The sequence below is a fragment of the Notechis scutatus genome, chromosome 3 (genome assembly GCF_049901735.1).
Source record: "Notechis scutatus isolate UNSWTSFEM ecotype Mainland chromosome 3, rNotScu1.2, whole genome shotgun sequence".
NCBI lineage: Eukaryota > Metazoa > Chordata > Lepidosauria > Squamata > Elapidae > Notechis > Notechis scutatus.
The window spans coordinates 206216216-206228323 of NC_142011.1; the positions used below are offsets into that span (position 1 = coordinate 206216216).

A 12108-nucleotide genomic window follows, 5' to 3' on the forward strand; every position below is an offset into this window, starting at 1 on the left:
GAGGGTCATTGAGGCCACTTGGAGGTTTATTTGTATCTTCAGGGCCACCCGAGTGGTGCTCCTGGTTCCTGTAGCCTTGCCATTTTTTTCCCTCTGGAAATCCGTTCCTACTCCCACACCGTTCCAAGGGTGTTCATCCTAAATTGTATAGCTAAAAGTCTGTAGAGATTCTCAGTCCTCCAGGTCCCAAAGGTGGTGTTTTTTTTTTTTTTTTTTTTCAGGAGGCAACTGGACTTTCTTGTTTTTTTCTTTGAAGATATTTCGCTTCTCCACCAAGAAGCTTCTTCAGTTCTGACTGGATGGTGAAAGGGAAGGATTTCTACTCTTTGCAGACAGCTGGTCATTTGCATCCTTTTAGAGGATTGCTGAGGCCACTTGGAAGTTGATCTGCAGTAATAGAGCAAGTGGGTTTCTCCACACTCGTTTGCACTACTCAGGTGACGCTGAGGACTCAGAGAAACCTCCAAGTTTGGGAAGTCCAAAATGCATTAAAAGGCTGATCTTGAGACTTCAAACCCAGAACTAATTTCAGTTGTTGAAGTCTAGACCATGAGATGCTACATCAGGTTCTCCACAGACCAAGATTCACGTTTATGCAAAGTGCTGAGAAGAGCAACAAAGAACAGTTGGAGGAACCGGGTATGTCTAGTCTAACAAAGAAAAGGATTAGGGGTGACAGGATGGCGATCTTCCAATATTTCAGGGGCTGCCCCAAAGAAGAGGCAGTCAAGCTATTCTCCAAAGGGTAGGACAAGAAGCAATGGGTGGAAACTAATCAAGGAGGAAAGCAACCTAGAACTAAAAAGAAACTTCTTGACAGTTAGAACAATTTAACCGGTGGAACAACTTGTCTCCAGAAGTTGTGAATTCTCCAACACTGGAAGTTTTGAAGAAGGGATTGGACAATCCTTTGTCTGAAATGGTATAGGGTTTCCTGCCTGAGCAGGGGGTTGGACTAGAAGACCTCCAAGGTCCCTTCCAACTCCGTTATTCTCTTATTCTAGATCCAACCTATCACTAAGGAGAAGTGGTCTATCAGGGAGAACAATTAACCAGTGGAACGGCTTGCCTCTAAAAGTTGTGGGTGCTCCATCACTGGAGCTTTTTAAGAAGAAATTGGACAACCCTTTGTTGCCAGGAGTCTTCTTTGTGGGGTGGGCGAAGAAAATGTTCTCATAATTTGGTCTGGAGGAACATCAGTGTCCCATATCAAGTGAAACCCTGGAAGGAGAATACAGCCGAATCACTTTTTTGGAAAATGGTTCCAATAAAGGTGAATATTTGCAGCGCAGGATCGAAAGGAGGGCTGTCCTCTTCCTAACTTTCACCATCTCCCTTTCCCCCTCTTCTTTTTTTTTTTTACACAAGGCAGAGAAAGCAAGAAAAATTAAAATGTCGTGGAGCACTAGCCACCAAGGATTTTGATCGTGGGATTAAGGGAGCCGCGAAGGCAACATTACTGTCCTATTAAGGAAGCGATTAATATTACGAAAGGATGCTAGCATTCAATTACCTTATTTTGGGAACCTTTTAAACGCTACTCTTTCCCGTCCAGCTATACAATTCATTTCTCCATTGGCCCTTCCCTGGCTTTTGTTACTCACTAATGGTAGCTTCAAAACAAATACCTTGATGTAGCCAAATGTGCCTAGTGGAGTCATCTTCATAAACACCCTCACTATTCACCTAGACAGGATAATTTCCTGTCTCTATTGATATAAATGGAGACATTAGAGACTTGACTGCTTAAGATTAAGGTCTTAAGAGTAATATTCAGCAGACATATTCTCTCTCTGAGCACGAGGAGAATATACCTGCTGAACATTACTCTGCATTGCAAACAGGAAGGGCATCCGGCCAGTGACCACTCAGCTCCATTCAGTTGCCCAGGCTCCACCCGGCAAGGGATTATGGCGTCGTTAAAAGAGGATGATGATTAGAGACTTAAGTGCTCAGTAAACCTTGGAAGTGTGATGACCCAGAGTGTAACACAAACGTAACAAAATCTAAAATGTAAATAAATGTCCTTTAATGCCTCCGACTTGGCCCCACTGTTCAATAATACTCCGTTGGAGATAAAATGTACTCAAAAATAGTCTTCAAAAGGAAGCAATACAGTCCTATTCTAATGAGCAGATAGAGGTGAAATAACAAACCAAACAAACTACAATGATGAAATTTCCACAACGGATCGGGATAAGTAATTACCAAATTCCAGGAGATAACAAGGCACAGTCTGTTGGAAGGACGCCAACCAAGATAACTTCAGACCAAAATAAAACACGCTTTGTTTCCAGCGTTTGCCAGAACGCAGGTCCAAACTCTTATGCAGTTCTCACACCTGCAGCCCATGAAGAGGATCAAGGCCCTCTCCTCACGAGGAGACCACGTCTCTCCCTTATCCTCTCCTCCTTGCGTGCCCTAGGATGGAGAGGGGAAGGGCCTAGGTCCTCCTCTGACTTCTCAGCCAAACTCTGCCCTTCCCCAGCCTCCTCCACAACCTCCGGAGCCACACTTCCAATCTCTGTCAGCTGTTCCTCCTCTCCCTCAGAGTCAGTCTCCACCAGGAGCATGACAGGAAGGATGTTTTAAGGCAGGGGTGTCAAACTCAATTTCATTGAGGGCCACATCTGCGTTGTGGGAAATCATCTAAAAAAAGATTCTGTTTTCAGAATAAAGAGAGAATCAAGATCCCGTGAAGTTCTAGTGGTGTAAACAACTAAAAACCAACCTCAGAATTTGCCAGAAACCCCACAGAAGTAGTAGTCATCCTCCTCCTCTTCCTCCTCCCCTCCTTTTCACCTTTTCACAAACTCCCTTCTAGCACTGATGAGGTTACCTAGTCAGATAATGAAAGGTCTACAAGAAAACAACCAAGCTCAGAATTCACAGTCCTTCTCCTGCACCTCCTCCTTCTCGTTCTCTTCACAAACTCTCTTCTAGAACTGATGATATTCCCTAGTTGGGTCGTGAAACTCCTGCAAGGAAACCACCAAGCTCAGAATTCACCAGGAACCCCACAGTTCAACCCTGAGCTACAAACATCCACTTTAATCGACAATGGAGTTTATTCTCAAGTCCAACCCTTGATAGAGGAACAACGTTCTGATGAATGAATTCTTTATTGGCCAAGTGTGATTAGATACACAAGGAGTGCATGTGCTCTCAGGGTACATAAAAACAAAAGATACATTCATCAAGAATCATAACGTACAACACTTAATGATTGTCATAGGGTACAAGTAGGCAAACAAATCATACTAGGAAACAGTCAATATAAATTGTAAGGATACAAGCGACAAAGTTAGTCATACAGTCACAAGTGGGAGGGGATGGGTGTTAAGGAGTGATGAGAAGATTAATAGCAATAGTAGTGCAGACTTTGTAAATAGTTGAACAGTGTTGAGGGAATTATTTGTTTAGCAGAGGGATGGTGTTTGGGAAAAAAACTGTCCTTGTGTCTAGTTGTTCTGGTGTGCAGTCCTCTATAGCGTCGTTTTGAGGGTAGGAGTTGAAACATGTCCAGGATGTAAAGGGTTTGTAAATATTTTCACAACCCCCTTTTTGACTCGTGCAGTATATAGGTCCTCGATGGAAAGCAGGTTGGTAGCAATTGTTTTTTCTGCAGTCCTAATTATCCTCTGAAGTCTGTGTCTGCCCTGTTGGGTTGCAGAACCAAACCAGACAATTGTAGAGATGCAGATGCCAGGACCTTCTGCAGGCCCTGTTTTGTTGACCAAAAAGTCCAAAATGGGAGTCATTGTGGTTACTCTTGAAGATCTGCCCATTTTTGTGTCACACATAAAAAAAATGAAGGGGAGTTTTTGATGACACAAGTCACAGCTGCCATATGTTTTATCCTTTCCCTATAGACATTCACTTGATTATCCTCAAGTTCAAGGGGGATTTTGATGCCTTTAAGGTAATTCAGACACATCAATCTATCTGCAGAGCATATCAAACAGGCCAGTTAAACAAGCATTTATTTTCTATTCTTCATGCTTATCTTATCCCTGTCCTTTTTTTCTCCCATCCTTATTTTTATTTCATTTTATTATCTAGATATACATGCCTCTTACTCTACCGAATCTGGGCAATTTATAGCACTCGAAACTGGAATAAAATCTTAAAAGTTTGTTCATAAAACCAATAAATACAAGAAAAACCTGTTTTAAAAAACTCAAGAGGCTTGGTGAATCATGCGACAGCTTCTCTCTAGTTAACTCTGGCTACCCATTTTAATTGTTCTTTTTTTTCCCCCATGTATTTTTTAAACCAAACAAACAAAAAAAAACTGTCTTTAAGGAAAGTAAACTTAGCAGAAAAGTTTGCTTTATTAGACTTCATTTCTCCATGTGTTGAGCGTGTTTACTGAATTTGTCTACTTTTCTAGATTTGCAGAATACAGCAAACAATAAAGGAGATGAAAAGGGCTGGTTTTGCAAAATATACTCACCCCCATAAACACAAACACATTTAAAATGAATCAGACTTAATTGAACTGCTTAATCATGTTGTCAAAATGCTAGTGGGGAAATATTCTAGCCCTCCCAGCATAATCATACATTTAAAAAAAATGCAGAAAATGTTCTTATTGTTTTGCCACATCTCCAAAATATGTATTTGAGCCTCTTTTTGAATTTACTAAGGTTCAGGTTTTCACTAATCGACAAAGCTGATTTGGCCCCACGATAGATAGGTAGGTAGGTAGGTAGGTAGGTAGGTAGGTAGATACTGTAGACAGATAGATAGATCGATAAACAGATAGATACTATAGATAGATACTATAGATATAGTAGACAGATACTGTAGATAGATAGATACTGTAGAGAGAGAGAGAGATAAATAGATAGATAAATAGATACTGTAGAGAGAGAGAGATGATAGATAGATAGATAGATAGATAGATAGATAGATAGATAGATACTGTAGACAGAGATAGATAGATCAATAAACAGAAAGCTAAACAGATAGATACTATAGATATTATAGATATAGTAGATAGATACTGTAGATAGATACTGTAGAGAGACAAAGAGATAGATAAATAGATAGATAAATAGATACTGTAGATAGAGATAGATGATAAATAGATACTGTAGAGATAGATAGATAGATAGATAGATAGATAGATAGATAGATAGATAGATAGATAGATAGATAGATAGATAGATCGATACTGTAGACAGAGATAGATAGATTGATAGAGATAGATAGATCGATAAACAGATAGATAGATAGATAGATAGATAGATAGATAGATAGATAGATAGATAGATAGATAGATAGATAGATAGATAGATAGATAGATAGAGATGGATGGATGGATGGATGGAAGGAAACAAATTGGCTATTGCTTGTGTTGGGTTGGAAAGATGACCAACCATCCAAACCGAAAAAGCCAGGGCAAGTCTTCTCCAGCCAACCTTTGCTTGAACTGATGTAGAGTCAAACTGGCTGAGAGTCAAATTGGAATAACCAGAGGATAATGGAATGAGAGAGTTGGAAAGGACCTTGGAGGTCTTCTAATCCAACCCACTACTCAAGCAGGAAACCCTATTCAGAATTTCAGAACGATGGTTGTCCAAGCTCTTCTTAACTCCAGTGATGACAACTTCTGGAGGCAAGCTGTTCTGTTGGTTGATTGCTCTCATTGCTAGGAAATTTCTCCTTAGTTCTAGGTTGCTTCTCTCCTCGATCCAGCCATTGCTTTTTGTTCTGTCTTCAGGTGCTTTGGAGAATAGCTTGACTACCTCTTCTTTGTGGAAACCCCTGAGACATTGGAACACTGCTATCATGTTACCCCTAGTCCTTTTTTTCATCAAACTTGACATACCCAGTTCCTGCAACCGTTCTGTATCTGTTTTAGCCTCCAGTCCCCTAATCCTCTTTGTTGCTCTTCTCTGCACTCTTTCTAGCATCTCAAATATCTTTTTTACATCATAGCGACCAAAACTGGATGCAGTATCCCAAGTGTGGTCTTACCAAGGCATTATATAGTTGTATTAACACTTCACACGATGTTGGTTCTATCCTTCTGTTAATGCAGCCTAGATCATCCATGAATCTTCACAGAGCAGGCTCTTTACACCAGAGTTGTGGTTTTTGCAGAGCTGTGCAAAACTGGATACAGTGTTCCAAGTGTGTTCCTACTAAGACTTTATAAAGTGGTATTAACGCTTCATGTGACCTTGATTCTGTCCCTCTGTTCATGCAACCTAGAATTGCTATGGCTTATTTTTTTTAGTTGCAGCTCCACACTGCTAGCTCATATTTACACGATTGTCTACTAGGTCTCCAATATCCCTCTTGCAATTGCTATTGGTCAACCCTGAAGCCATTTTGGGAGTATCTTCAGGGCTGTCAGAGCTATGCTGGTTGGCGCTATGGGAACGGGATGCAGGGAAATAGAGATAGTTGGGGATTTGTAGCCAAAATAATATTCTTTCTCCTGGGAACCAAGGACATTCCCATCAGTCCCAGCATGGACTGAAGCCAATGAGAGTTGGGGCTGTGACCAGATTGGACCGTGGGATGGACACGTGGACTGGGGGAAAGAACTTTGATTTTTAAGTTGGGTGGGGAAAACCGTGGGACTTTCAGAATCGGGTTTTCACCACATGTGCCAATATGACATGCCTAATAAATCTGTATTTTGAGGAACTCCTAGGCCTCAGAGCAAGGCTCTTCAAACTTAGCAAGTTTAAGACTTGTGGACTTCAACTCCCAGAATTCCTGAGCTAACATGACCGGAGGAGGAATTCTGGGAGTTGAAATCCACAAGTCTTAAAGCTGCTAAGTTAGAAGGCCCCTGCTTCAGAGATTTGATTGTGTTGGGTATATTACTTGGAACCCTGACGCTATTAATGAGTCTGGCACCACCTATTCCAGTGATGGAGAACCTTTTTGGCACTGTGTGCCCAAACCGGAACGTGCGTGTATGCGCGCAGGCCAGAGCGCCAAAGACCAGCTGGCCAGTGCGTGCATGCCTGTCGTTTGGCCATTTTGGGGGCCATTTTCAGGCTGTTTGCAGGCTGTTTTTGCCCTGAAAATGCCCCCCAAATGGCCTGGTTTTTTTTTCATCATTTTTGGGCCATTTTTGAGGGTGTTTTTTTGGGGGGGTTTCAGGGTGTTTTTGGGCCATTTTTCAGGCTGTTTTCTGGGCCATTTCAGGCCGTTTTGGGGCCATTTTTCAGGCTGTTTTCTGGGTCATTTTCAGGCCATTTTTCAGGGTGTTTTTAGGGCCTTTTCAGGCTGTTTGTGGGGCAGTTTCAGGCTGTTTTCTGGGCCATTTTCAGGCCATTTTGGGCCATTTTCAGGCCATTTGGGGGGCATTTTCAGGCCGTTTTCAGGCCATTTTCAAGCCGTTTTCAGGTACTCTAGTGCCCAGCTGGTGCCAGAAACCAGAACAGAGAGGGCTGTGCATGCCACCTCCGGCACGCATGCCACAGATACGCCATCACAGTCCTATTCCAAACCTGTGCTTTTGGTTTTTCTTGTCTAAATGTAAAAACCACTTAGCAATCCGACAAAAATTCTCCCTCGGAGAAAGCCGACGTCTTTCTCTCAAAGCCACTTCGTTAAGCATTTCGCCAAATCATTCCAGAATTTGTGGACACGCTTCTTTTTTTAAAATCCAATTTTTCTGCCTGGTTCCCCTCCCCCCTCCTTTTTTTTTTTTACAGACACATCTGAAAACTCGCCAGGCCCTCACTTCAAGGCAAACAGGCTTAAAAACAGCACGAGTAAATCCTGTTTCCTCCCCTGTCTCACATCTGTTTGTGCTACTTTTCTCTCAGTTACCTACTTAGGAAGGGCCAAAATCGGAGTGTGAAAAGCAATGTCTCGGTTAAAAGACAGTAATTATGGCTTCATATTTTTTAGGGGATCGGGAGAAATTCAATTTAATACTCTCTCAGAGTGCCGATTTGTAATGCAAGCTATGAAAGGAGACATTTTTGAAAGATTCCTGAAGATCCCAGGAAAAGGGCTGGCATTTTTCCAGTGTCCGATTTTCCTACATTTTTCCAGTGTCCCATTGTGTGTACTGCACAACCAACCAGCAATGGCACTGACCCCCACTGACCCAGGGCACGGCACAGAGAATACACAGGCAGCTTGGCAGTTCAAACTGCCCCTTTATTGCTCCAAATTTCGCCAAACGCTCCCACGTTTCTGGCAAGTCCCAGAGCAAAGTGATGATGAGCACACACACACACACCTCAAACAGCCTCTGACTGCAAATAATCCAACCCAACGCTGTGAATACCACAGCTGCACAGCAAGAAATCCAGAAAGAATGCAAGGAATCCAGGAAAGTTCAAACGTCGTCGGCACTCAACACTCCAGGAATTCAACGTTTGTACCCAACCAATGCCCCTCCCCCACAGTGTCTCTTTAAGTCTCAATTCCCAGGTGTGCCTTGTGAAGAGGGGGGAGGGGCGGTCTCCTCCCGAGTAGCTGGGTCAGTCTACACTGTTCTTGCCTTCTCTCCACTCTCCATGCTCGAGGATCAGGAGCGGGTGATCCTTGCTCATTGCCTGAGCTCTGTCACTCCTCATGTTCACTGCTTAGTCTCTCTTGGTCCATTCTATCCCCCTTCCTCCCTGCCTACAAGCTGTCCCAATCCTGAAAAGCCCTCGCCTGACTGGGCCTGCTCCTTCCCATTTTCCTCTGAAGTCAACGAAACCGTCCCCTAGATCTCCATCTGTTCCAGCTTGTCTTCCTCCGCAGATTCATGCTCTGATGGGGGCATGACAACCTCAACCAACCAATGCAACCCACCTCCCAATCGGCAGTTCACTTCCCAATGAGCATCACCTGACGCGATCTCTCCATTACAAGACCTATCACAAGACCCTCAGCTGACGTGACCCTCAGCTGACCCCTCACAACCCTTCACAAGGCCCTTCACAAGTTCCTCACCTGATGTGACCCACACCTGACTCATCGCAACACCCACCACCAGACCCTCACCTGACGTGACCCATACTTGACCCAACACAAGACTCTTGCCTGTTGTGACCCACCTCTCACCTCTCATAAGACCCTCAACTGATGTGACACACACCTGATCCCTCACAAGACCCTCACTTCACCCATCACAAGACCCTCACCTGATGTGACAGACACCTGACCCCTCACAAGACCCTCATCTCACCCATCACAAGACCCTCACCTGATGACCCACACTTCACCCCTCACAAGACCCTCACCTGATGACCTACACTTGACCCCTCACAAGGCCCATCACAAGACCTACACCTGTCCACACGACACCCATACCTGACCCCTCCCAATACTCACAAGACCCTCACCTGATGTGACACACACCTAACCCCTCACAACACCCTCACCTCACCCATCACAAGACCCTCACCTATCCAACTCACAACACCCATAACCCACAAGACGCTCATCTGATGTGACCTCATCCATCACAAGATTGACTTACCACACCAAGCCCTTATAAGCAGAAGAACACCAACACTGCCATCCCCTAAACTCCGCTGAAGACGCTACCTAGCATGGTAACGAAGCGTTCAGAAACCGACCCACAAGCTCTGAGAACGAACATCCACTCTCCCCCCACCCTCCAATCCGTTTTCCTCTCCAATTTCGCCTCCTTTAAAATAATCCACTTACTTGATGCTGACTGGCTTTTGCCAAATGCTCGTTGGCGGAGTCGACGTTCACGGTGGCTGTCTCAATATTCGCTTCAATGCTATCTGTAAATAAAAAGAAGGTAATTATTCAACAAAGAAGGGTTGCTAAACCTTAAATTTCTATGGAGATGCTCCAACCAGGTCATGGTTGTCGCAAAGGTGCTTTTTCAGGGAGCAAATGGACTTCCTTGTTTTTTCTTTTCTGACTGGATGGTGGGGAATGGAAGGATTTATATTCCTTGCAGACAGCTGGTCATTTGCATCCTTTTAGAGGGCCGTTGAGGCTCCTTGGAGGTTTATCTGTGTCATCAGGGTCACCTGAGTAGTGCAAATGGTTCCTGTAGTCTGTGATTTTTCCTTCTGGAAATCTATTCCTACTCCTACACCATTCCAAGGGTGTTCATCCCAAATTGTATAGTTAAAGTATGTAGAGATTCTCCGTCATCCAGGTCATGGCTGTCCCAAAAGGTGCTTTTTTTTCAAGAGGCAACTGGACTTTCTGGTTTTTCTTTGAAGACGTTTCGCTTCTCCTCCAAGAAGCTTCTTCAGCTCTGACTGGATGGTGGGGAATGGAACAATTTATATTCCTTGCGGACAAAGCTGGTCATCTGCATCCTTTCTGAGGGTCGTTGAGGCCACTTGGAGGTTTATCTGTTAGTAATAGTGGAAATGGGTTTAGATTTCAATTCACAAGAGCTCTGATGATACCCACCTATTGCGTCTCCCTGCTCATATACCATCGATGCCAGGTCTTTAATGATCTGGTTGACATCCAACATATCACTCTGAAAAAAAGAAGAAAAAAAAACCCAAAAGGAAGAAAACTATGAGTAGGAAAACATCAACATTTTTAATAGAAAGATAGAGCTAGCAGTTGGACCAATATGCTTATCTCATTCCAATTCTTTTTTTAAAAAAAATTATAGTAAGATACCTCCCATTTCTGTATTGAAAGAAAGGTATCAAAAAAAGAATTACAATTGTTCATTTAGAATTAGAATTAGAATTCTTTTATTGGCCAAGCGTGATTGGACACACAAGGAATTTGTCTTGGTGCAAATGCTCTCAGTGTACATAAAAAGAAAAGATACATTTGTCAAGAGTCAAGAATCATCAGGTACAGCACTTAATGATAGTCATACAGTACAATAAGCAATCAAATCATACTAGGAAACAGTCATTGATGAGAAGATTAATATTTATAGTAGTGCAGACTTTGTAAATAGTTGGACAGTGTTGAGGGAATTATTTGTTTAGCAGAGTAATGGTGTTCGGGAAAAAAAAATGTAGCTACAGCAACACTGAAAAAAAATCTGACTTATGGCCATTTTTCATACTTATGACTGCTACAGCTTCCCCACAGTCACATGACCAAAATTCAGATGCTTGGCAACTGACTCATATTTATGACGGTTGAAGTGTCCCGGGGGTCATTTACGACTGCCTCACAAGCAAAGTCAACGGGGAAGCCAGATTCATTTTACAGCCGTGTGACTAAGTGAACAACTGCGGTGATTCACTTACAACAGTGGCAGGAAAAGGGGGCAAAGAGGGGCGACGCTCACTTAGCAGTTGTCTCGCTCAGCAACGGAAATGTTAGGCTCAATTGTTGTCCAGGGTGACCTGCATGGGTAAGTAGCCCAGCGTAGAAGAACGATCCCAAAAGTGTAAATAGGCGATTCAGATTGAGGCTTCCTCCAGTCACACCCAAACTATTCATATGTTTCATTTCTCATACTTTCTCTGAGGAAGAACCCTTAGTCAAATGAATACTGATAACAGAATAGAAGAGAATAATAAATATGGAATGGAATGGAATAGAAAAATAAATGTGGAATAGGATAGTGTAGTGTAGAATAATAAAGAATGAATAGAATCCATTCCATTCCATATTTTCTATTCTATTCTATTCTATTCTTCTTCTTCTTCTTCTTTTTCTTCAGCGTTTGTCTCGCGCTCTGGCGAGGTCCGCTAATGTCCTTGAGTACTGCTTCCACGCCTCTCTGTCTGCCACGTATGTCGGGTCTGCCTTCGGTCTCTAGATCGGCCTTGATCGTGTCCATCCAGCGTTGCTTAGGTCTACCACGCGGTCTCGCTCCTCCGACAATCACCTTCATCGTAGATTTGATGATGGATTCTTCCTTGGCGCGACTCACATGGCCGAACCATCGTAGCGGGACTGCCTCATGACCGTGGGGATGGGCACGACGTTGAACCGTCTGCGCACTTCTTCATTCCTGACGCGATCGAGTAGGGTGAGGCCTACCGACCATCGAGCATTCGCATCTCCATTGTCTGGAGTCTGCTTTCAACTTCTTTGGTCGTCGCCAGCACTCTGCGCCGTATATGGCCACGGGCGCACCACAGAGTTATAGATTTTCGCCTTCAGGCGCATCGGCATCTTCTTGTCACAGAGGACGCCCGTGACGGACTTCCATTTGCC

At 43.4% G+C, this 12108-nt stretch overlaps 1 protein-coding gene and 1 long non-coding RNA gene across 5 annotated transcripts in view; both read right to left on the reverse strand.

The window, feature by feature from the left end:
* LOC148131573 (uncharacterized) overlaps positions 1 to 12108 on the reverse strand; it is an 819361-nt gene that overhangs the window by 492198 nt on the left and 315055 nt on the right. The window lies entirely within an intron of this gene.
* Positions 1 to 12108, reverse strand: part of TSNARE1 (t-SNARE domain containing 1) — a 286328-nt gene that overhangs the window by 79799 nt on the left and 194421 nt on the right. For all 4 annotated transcript variants that reach the window (XM_087962260.1, XM_087962261.1, XM_087962262.1 and 1 more), the window contains 2 exons: positions 10378 to 10450; positions 9646 to 9728 (listed from right to left, as the gene is read on the reverse strand). In XM_087962260.1, the coding sequence (XP_087818386.1) occupies positions 9646 to 9728; positions 10378 to 10450 (156 nt within the window). The remainder of the gene's footprint in view (positions 1 to 9645; positions 9729 to 10377; positions 10451 to 12108) is intronic.